General features: G+C 56.2%; 1 protein-coding gene across 2 annotated transcripts; it reads left to right on the top strand.

The window, feature by feature from the left end:
- Positions 1–2,207: 2,207 nt before the first annotated feature.
- Positions 2,208–8,133, top strand: LOC113976797 (E3 ubiquitin-protein ligase RNF113A-like). Of its 2 annotated transcripts, none has more exons than XM_027702353.1 (10): positions 2,208–2,374; positions 2,927–3,003; positions 3,104–3,208; positions 4,602–4,709; positions 4,986–5,095; positions 5,270–5,376; positions 5,913–6,002; positions 6,738–6,831; positions 7,456–7,562; positions 8,009–8,133. In XM_027702353.1, exons 1-10 carry the CDS (start codon positions 2,275–2,277, stop codon positions 8,086–8,088), a joined length of 978 nt encoding a protein of 325 aa, XP_027558154.1. In that variant the 5' UTR covers positions 2,208–2,274; the 3' UTR covers positions 8,089–8,133. The 2 variants fall into 2 exon arrangements, with proteins under 2 accessions (XP_027558154.1, XP_027558152.1); XM_027702351.1 differs by lacking the exon at positions 8,009–8,133 and adding an exon at positions 7,655–7,912.
- The last annotated feature ends 729 nt before the right edge of the window (positions 8,134–8,862 follow it).

Below are 8,862 nucleotides of genomic sequence, written 5' to 3' on the forward strand. Positions count from 1 at the left end.
GGCCCAGATGGTCACACAGAGCAGGCAGCGGACACCAGAGGGCTGCCAAGTGGGGTCCGTCGGGACATGGGGAGGAGAAGAGCGTCCGAGGGGTCTCCCTGTGTCCCAAAACGAGGGCAGGTGTGTGAGAAGGGAACGAGCACAGCACTCACGGGCTGCCCCGGGCTCTGGGCACAGACATGGGCAAAGGATCCCATCTCCAGGCCGGGTGTGACTCCCTGAGCCTCGGGATGGGGGTCTGAGGGAGGACAGGGCTGGGGACTCATCCTGACACCTGCTGAGGGGGGTGCTGAGCTGGGGCCTGAGCCCACGGCCTGGGGGGGTCCCCAGCACCAGGGTCCTTGTGCGGAGAGAGGCGCTGCAGGTCCCACCTCACGTGTGCAGGGGCACATGTGTGCTCACACACGTGCCATGGCCACACAGCTGTGCACATACACCACACACACACCCCACACATATGCACACACTGGGGTGCTCGTGCCCTCTCACACATGTTCACACATGCACACACACACACACCACACATGCACACACTGGGATGCTTGCGCCCTCTCACACATGTTCAAACACACATGTTCACACACATGCACACACTGGGGTGCTCGTGCCCTCTCACACATGTTCACACACGTGCACACACGCACACACATCCCACATGCACACACCGGGGTGCTCGTGCCCTCTCACACATGTTCACACACATGCATACACACACCACACGTGCACACACTGGGGTGCTCATGCCCTCTCACACATGTTCACACACATGCACACACCCCAGCAGACACACACGTGTACACATGCACACACATGCACACTCCGGCAGGCTCATGCCCTCTCACACATGTGCACACACACACCCATGACCAGACATCTTGCACATGCACGCACAAACACACACACACATGCACATGTGCCCACGCTGGCAGGCTCGTGCGTCTCACACATGTGCACACACATGTAATGCACAGCCATAGCCACACACGCACATGCTGGCACACACACACCCGTGCACACTAATGCACACACAAACACACACACACGTATGCACAGGCTGGCATGCTCGTGCCGTCTCACATGTGCACACACACACATCCACACACACGTCCACACATGCACACACACACACACACACATGCTCACATGCACACACTGCCATGCTCGTGCCCTCTCACACCCGTGTCCACATGCACACACATGTCCCTGCCCACACACCCGTGCACACTAGTGCACAAATGCACACACGTGCACGTGCTGGAATGCAAGCATGTGCACATACGTGTACATGTGTGTGCACACGCACACGCACATGTATACCCACGTGCACGCACACGCAAACATGCACATGCTGTCAGGCTCCTGCACACTCACACACGTGCACACACACGTGCACACCCATGCCCATGGACACACATGTATACAGACACACACACATACACAAACACATGCAAACACACATGTACGCACAAGCGTACACACACACACACTCATGTGTACACACACATGTACATATGTACATACACACACATGCACACACACCTGTACGTATGTACACACACACATGTACACACACATACACATGCACACACAGGTGCACATGTACACACGCACGGACATATGTGCACACACATACACACACACATGCACACACGTACACATGCATGTACATGCACATGTACACACACATACACACACACACATACACATGCACACAGAGGTACATATGTATATACACACGGACATATGTGTACACACTCACATGTACACACACATGTACATATGTACACACATGTCAGGTCATGGCTAGGCTTCACGAACAGGCTGTACATACACACATACACACACACACATACACACATGTTCACACACCCACGTGCACACTCACACCCCCGCGGGGCACAGGGCCATGCCGGGGCACACACCCTGTGCAGGCCCGTGGTCCGGGGTCCCCTCACGTGCCCACCCGGGGGGGTCCGGGGGGCGCTGGGACCCAGCGGCGTCCCCGTTCCCATGGAAACCCGCCGGGCCCGCGGGGAAACGCGGAAACCGCCCCCGCTGCCGGGCTCGGGGGCCGCGGGAAGGAGCAGGGGGGGACGGAGAGTGAAAGGAGGGAGCGGGATCGGGGTCGGGGAGCGGCCCAGGGACCCCCGGGGACCCCCGGCCCAGCCTGGCGCAGCCCGGGGCGCTCAGCCCTCCAGGCCCGCAGGGGGCGCTGCCCGGGCCGGCCGCCCCTGTGCCGCTCTATCCGCCGCCCCGCAGTGTCGGCGGCACAAGATGGCGGAAGAGAGCAGCGTCTGTAGCTTCTTGTTCAAGAAGCGGGGCCGGGCCGCGGGCAGGGGTCGGCGGAAACGGCCCAGCAGCGACCAGGAGCAGGGTGAGGGCTGGAGGCACCCCGGGGGCGCGGGAAGCCGGACCGCGCAGGGCCGGTGTGCTGTGGAGGCGAGGCAGGGCCTGGTGCCGCCCCCAGCGCTGCCCACACGGAGGGGCCCGGCCGCCCTCCTCAGCCTGTGTCCGTGTGGTACAGGGCGGGAAGGACCCCTGGGGCTGTGCTAGGGGAGGGTCAGGCTGGATCTCAGGAAAAGGTTCTTCCCCTAGAGGGTGGTTGGGCACTGACCAGGCTCCCAGGGCAGTGGGCACAGCCCCAAGGCTGCCAGAGCTCCAGGAGTGTTTGGACAACGCTCTGAGGGACAGGGTGGGATTGCTGGGGTGTCCTGGGCAGGGCCGGGGGTTGGACTGGATGGTCCTTGTGGGTCCCTCCCAGCTCAGGGTATTTATTCTGTGTGGTTCTGTGACCCTTCCCGGTGCCATGGGGGGTGAAGGGCTCTGCCCCGGGGGGAAGGTTCCTCCGGCCTCCCGCGGCTGTCCCCGGGGGGAGGCTGCCTCGGGCCTGCCCCCGGCAGAGCGTCAGGCCGGGCTGTCCCCGCAGAGAGCAGCGGGGAGGAGGGCAGCACAGTGGTGAGGAAGGAGCGGCGGCGGGAGACCCCCAACCCCATGATCCAGAAGGTAAGGGGAGCGCTGGGGGGGCACGGCAGGGCCTGCAAGGCCCCAGCCAGGCCCAGTGCTGGGTCCTTCCACCCCCAAACCCTGCCCTGCCACCCCTCAGACCCGGAGGTGCACCAGGGAGAGGCCGGAGTACGCCCCGAGCAGCAGTGAGGACGAGGACCCTGCCAAGGACATCGGGGTCACCTACAAATCCACCAGGTCGGCGGTAAGGACGGGCAGCAGGGGGGCTGGGGTGTCACCTCAGTGGGACTGCGGATCCCACACTTGAGAGAGAGGATTTGTGAGTGTGGGAGCAGCCATTCCCTCTTTTTTATCTACGGATGCACCCCCCTGTCTCAACAGCCAAGCACCGCGTGCTGGGTTTATTCTCATAGTCCCTCCTTCCACTGGGGGCCATCAAAGGTTGGCCTGTCCCTCTTAGAGGTGGGAATTAAAACCCCAGGATGCCACTGGACTTGCCCAACATTGCACAGAATTTTCAGGAGAGGGAGCACTTGGATCAGCTTTGCCCAACTGCTGGGTTTGCGTTTTCGGTGTTGGACCACCTTCCTTCCCAAGGAATTCGGGGTGACTTAGAAGGTGCTCCTGTCTTTGTCCCTGTGATTCCTGATGGAGTAAGAGCTGCAGAGAGGTCATGGGTTTCTTGGGGTTGATGGGTGGCATGTCCTGGTAACAGCTGGGCTGGAGAGAAATCAGCTGTGAAGTTTGGGCACAGCTCAAATTGCTCTCCCCAATTGTTTTTACTCTTGATCCAGTGATGTTTTGCCCATCAGTATCAGCCTGGGCAGGATATCAGTAGGATTAGAAGAAGGTATCCACATATGTTCCTCTTCAGAGCTATTTCCTTACTGTGTGTTCTCTGTGTAAGTGGGAATAATTCCTGGCTGTCCTCAGGCAAAGCTCAGGGTCAGGCTGAGGTCTCCTTGTCACATTAGAGACAAATATGAAAATAACCTCGTGCTGTGATTATTCATTGCTTTTAAGCTACTCCTAAAGGCTCTTTGTTTGCCCTCCTTGCTGGAGAGCATGGGAAGGAACAGGAGGAGGTGACAGCTTTGGTTTCCAGAAGCTTCTGGCACCCAAGTTGGATTTGTGTTTAATTGAGGCTGGCTGTAATTATTCTTCGGTTTCTGTGCAGCTGTTCCTGAAGATCTGATAAAACCTAGGAAGAGGTGTCTGTTCAGTCCATTACAGAGGAATCTAAACCAGATCACTGTGTTAAAACTGAATTTTGGCCGCCCCCAGCTAGGTCAGTTCAGATGTGACATCCCGTGTGTGGGCAGGAGGGTCCCGTGGTTGAAGTGTTGGACGTGGGAGACCTGAGTGCAGCTTCCAGCTGAGCTGGGACTGAGTGTGGAGGAGTAAAATAAGGTCAAGTGTTTCCTGACTGCAGCCTAAACTTTGGGAGCAGTGGGGAATTGGCCTCCAGCCCATGGGGGATTCTCCCTGGCGGGTGCCAAGGAATAGCAGAAACTGATAGAAGGTAAATCAGGTGTGTCCAGTTCTTGCTCTTTGACAACCCTTCAGGTAGCCAAGGAGCTCCCTGCCTTGGCCAGGTTTTCCCTCCACTCTTGTCACAAGTTTTCCTTGCTTTTCAGAAACCTGTTGGCCCAGAAGACATGGGAGCCACAGCAGTGTATGAACTGGACACAGAGAAGGAGAAGGATGCCCAGGCCATCTTTGAGCGCAGCCAGAAAATCCAGGAGGTGAGTCAGCCTTGCTCTGAGGACCTGGTGCTCTGCAGCAGGAGTGCCTGTGCTTTACTCATCCCCTTCTGCACACCAGCAAGAGTTGGAGTCTCTACTTCCCTGGAAACTTGAAAAACCAAGAGTGCAACCCTTGCAAATAGGGGAATTCTGTGGCTTTGTTGGCATCTTGGTGTTAAGGAGGGTGGGGTAGGAAGGGAGGCTGGTATCAGAGTGGTGACAGCTAAACTGTCATGAAGCTTTCCTGATCCTAATCACCTCTTCTTGCTCTCCTAGGAGCTGAGAGGAAAGGAAGATGATAAAATTTACCGTGGCATTAACAACTACCAGAAGTACGTGAAGCCCAAGGACACGTCCATGGGAAACGCCTCTTCGGGAATGGTCAGGTGGGTTGGGATGAGCCTGGGGGAACTGGGACCATCCCAAAGGCACCTGTTTGGGGCTTGAACTTTGCTGTCACTGCCGGTTTCTGTTTGTCTGACAGGGCTGGTGCCTGGTTCTGGCCAGGCCCTGCTCCAGGGCTGCTGTGCAGGGACCCTGAGCCCTCTCCCCCCTTTCAGGAAAGGCCCCATCCGTGCTCCGGAGCACCTTCGGGCCACGGTGCGATGGGACTACCAGCCTGACATCTGCAAGGACTACAAAGAGACGGGATTCTGTGGCTTTGGGGGTGAGTGGATTGTCCCTGCAGCTGAAACCAGGTCTGCAAAGGGATCCAGTGCAGCTGTGATCCCCTTTTGTGATGCTGAGACTGATTTACAGACACTTCTGTGCAGGGCTGGGGTGTGATGCTGGTGCAGAGCTGTTCATGGAACACTCTTGTCATTTGTGCTGGCCCTCCTGAAAGCCCAGGGCCTCTAATTAGGGATTATGGGAGTCCTGGGAGGGACCCTTGGGATGTCCCAGTGACCCACATTCCCACAGGTGTGTGGGCCCACCGAGGCCATGGGAGGGATGGGATTTCCTGTTCCTTATCCCACTTCCCATGTGTGTTAACTGCTGCCACTGTCCCTGTGGCACACGGAGGATGATCCTCCCAGCCTGTCAGCACTGAGGGATCCTATACCTGCTCCAGGAGCCTGGCTCTGCCCTGGAGCAGGGAGCAACCAAGTTTCACCTGCTGGGCAAAGCTCAGGAATGAATGTGCTGGTAACACTGTTCCCTCCCAGCCTGGCTGTTAATTCCTCTTTTCCTTGTGCTGCTCAGACAGCTGCAAGTTCCTGCACGACCGCTCGGACTACAAGCACGGCTGGCAGATCGAGCGGGAGCTGGACGAGGGGCGCTACGGGGTCAACGGTACGGCCCCTCTGGGGGAGGAGGCACCACATCCTGCCTCTCATCGTGGATTTTGGTCTAGTATTAATCCAACCCCTGGACTGTGCAGTGTGAGACAGCAAAGGGCTCTTTATTCCAAAGCCATGGAACTCCCTGCTGCAGGATCAGCTTAGATCTGCTGCTTTTGGACCACCAGTGACTCCACTCCAGAGGGTGATTTCCCCTGTCACTCTGTGACAGGAGAGTCCTGCTGTTGTGTGGGTCTGTGGAGCTGGAGAGGTGGGACCATCTGTCCCACGGATGCCCAGGAGCTGTGACCCTTCCCTGGGCACATCAGCTTTTCTCACTCAGTGTCCATAGCTGTAGCCCAGGGTTGGTGAGCGTTGCTGTGCAGCTCAAGGGGAAGAGGGTGTTCTCTGTTCAGTTGGAGCCAGAGTTTTGGTGGCAGCTGGTTTGGAAGAAAGTCTAAAAAACATGGGTTGGAGGATGTTTCTCTTTATAGCAGTGAGTGGGTGGGGTAGAAAAGAATTTGCTCTTGAGAGATGAGCAACAGGCCTGCTGGCTCATTAGCCCTAATTATAGCCCAGGCCCACATGTGTTACTGACATCAGCAACACCCAGATGCCAGAGCTCCGTTGTTTCCAGCACAGATTCAATCCCACCTGCTGTGCTCTCCCCATATGTAATATTTCATGCCCCACACATGGGCTGGGCTGGCTGCTCTTGCTCTGGTCTGGTTCACTCTCTCTTCTGCAGATGAGGAGAACTACGAGGTGAGCAGTGATGAGGAGGACATGCCTTTCAAATGCTTCATCTGCAGAAGTTCCTTCAAGAACCCTGTGGTCACCAAGTGAGTGGTGGTTTGGCACGAGGAGCTACGTGTCTGCTGTGGATTCAGCTCATGAGTCGTTCACTGTTGAGGCAAACACTGCCCACAGGCTGTGGGTGGAACCTGCTTGTTGTCTGCCATGGCTTTCTGGTGGGTGGGGAAGTCCTCTGAAAACCAGGGAGCCTCATAACTGCATCTGGAGCATCCCCTTGGAAGGGATCTCAAGCCCTTGTTCAGGCACTTCTTAGATTTTCACAGATGCTGACTCGTTACATAATTTTTCTCCTCAACCTTGGGATTTTGTCATGCCTTCATTCCTCCTGGAATGGCACACTGCACTGCCTGAGCAGAGAAATGGGAGAATGGGGAAGCCAAGAGCTTGGTGAGGAGGAGGAGGCTGAGGGCAGCCTCTCCCACACTGCTGGCTGTCCTGGTACCTGTGTCAGAAGAGGTCACTGGTGGCTCTGTGCTGTCACTCCACATCAGTGAAGCAGTGCCAAAACACCTTCACTGGGACAGGGATGCAGGGGAAGCTCTGCCTGCAGCTCACTTTTGCTTCCCCTGGGGAGCAGCAGTCTAATTTCTGCCTCCAGGCCACAGTAGTTGTGTTTGGTGACTTGCAGTGAGCCCTGTGTCTCCCTGCAGGTGCAGGCACTACTTCTGTGAGAGCTGTGCCCTCCAGCACTATCGCAAATCCCAGCGCTGCTACGTCTGTGACAAGCAAACCAACGGGGTCTTCAACCCAGCAAAAGGTAACACACACCTGGGGAGAGACCTTCCAGAGCAGCAAAGGCACCAGCTCCTGATGGATCTTCTTGGTGCTGGGCCTGGCCCTGGAGCTCAGAGCTCTTGGCTGCCAGCAGAGCTTTATTAGTGCCAGGAAATATTAAATCATGGCCCAGGAGGCTCAGTGGGTGCAAAATGAGGGTCTGTGCTTGCCCTTGGTGTGGGGAATTCAGGGAGTGAGTTCTGGAGAGGGAAGGGGGATGTGCCAGGGGAGCAGCTTGTCCCATCAGCAGTGCAGTGATGGAGTGACTGTCCAGCCTGGACTCAGCCAACACTGGATACCTCTGAGCTGAGCCTCTGTAGGCAAAGGATCTTCGGTAGCTGCCCTGGTTCTGGGTGTTCACAGGACCTGGCTTTGGTGTGGGACAGCCCCTGCACCTGTCACCTCATCCTGCATGTTCCTGTTTTTCAGAGCTCATGGCAAAACTGGAAAAACACAAAGGGGAGGAAGAGGAGGAGCAGCAGTCAGACCACGGCGAGGATCCACAGTAGCAGAGCACCCTGTTTTGTATATAACTGAATAAAGCTTTTGTAGGAGAAAAAAAAACTCACAGCTGGAGCCAGGGGTTGTGCATCCAACCAGCAGCTACTGGAACAGTGTCCAGCTGTGCTGGACTCCTTGGTTGCTGCTCTGGCAGAACAGGTAAGGTCAGGCTCTGAGTTGTGCCTGAGCAGAGCTGTTTGCTACCCCCAGGATCCCAATGCACCCAGGGAAGGAGATGCTGAGTGTTCAGTTCATAACTCTGCTTCTGGCCAAGGGGCTGCTGTTCACTCCTAATTCTGCACTGATCCTGCTGCTGTGTAAGCATAAAACTATCCAAGTTAATTTAAGTCCAAAAGCTCTGAGCATGGAGCAAGCTGCAAGCAGGGACAGGGATGAGAAATATGAGCTGGCATCAAGTTCATCCTTCACCCTAAAAATGCTAACTCAGGGGAAAGCAGGCTGGAGCACTGCAGCTATTGGGGATTTATGCCCTCCTGTCTTGGTTACTAAACTGGCAAGGGTTGGAACTTCAGTGGGCAGCACCCCTGAATCTGCTTCGTTTGTGAGAAAACACAGCCCCCGACCATCATTCATTCACTCAGCCCCAAAGGTTTCATGACAAGTGGTACTGTGCTTTTTCTTGCTTTAAGTACCAGGGATTCAGCCCTGATAAGGATTTTTGCAAACTGCAGACTTCATAGCAAACCAAGAAATTAAGATCCACTTACTCTAATAAGATTAAATCAGGAGACAAACCTGATCCTGGGGAGGAACTGGGCCTG

This window comes from Neopelma chrysocephalum, unplaced genomic scaffold, assembly GCF_003984885.1.
Source record: "Neopelma chrysocephalum unplaced genomic scaffold, ASM398488v2 Primary Assembly neopelma1_182, whole genome shotgun sequence".
NCBI lineage: Eukaryota > Metazoa > Chordata > Aves > Passeriformes > Pipridae > Neopelma > Neopelma chrysocephalum.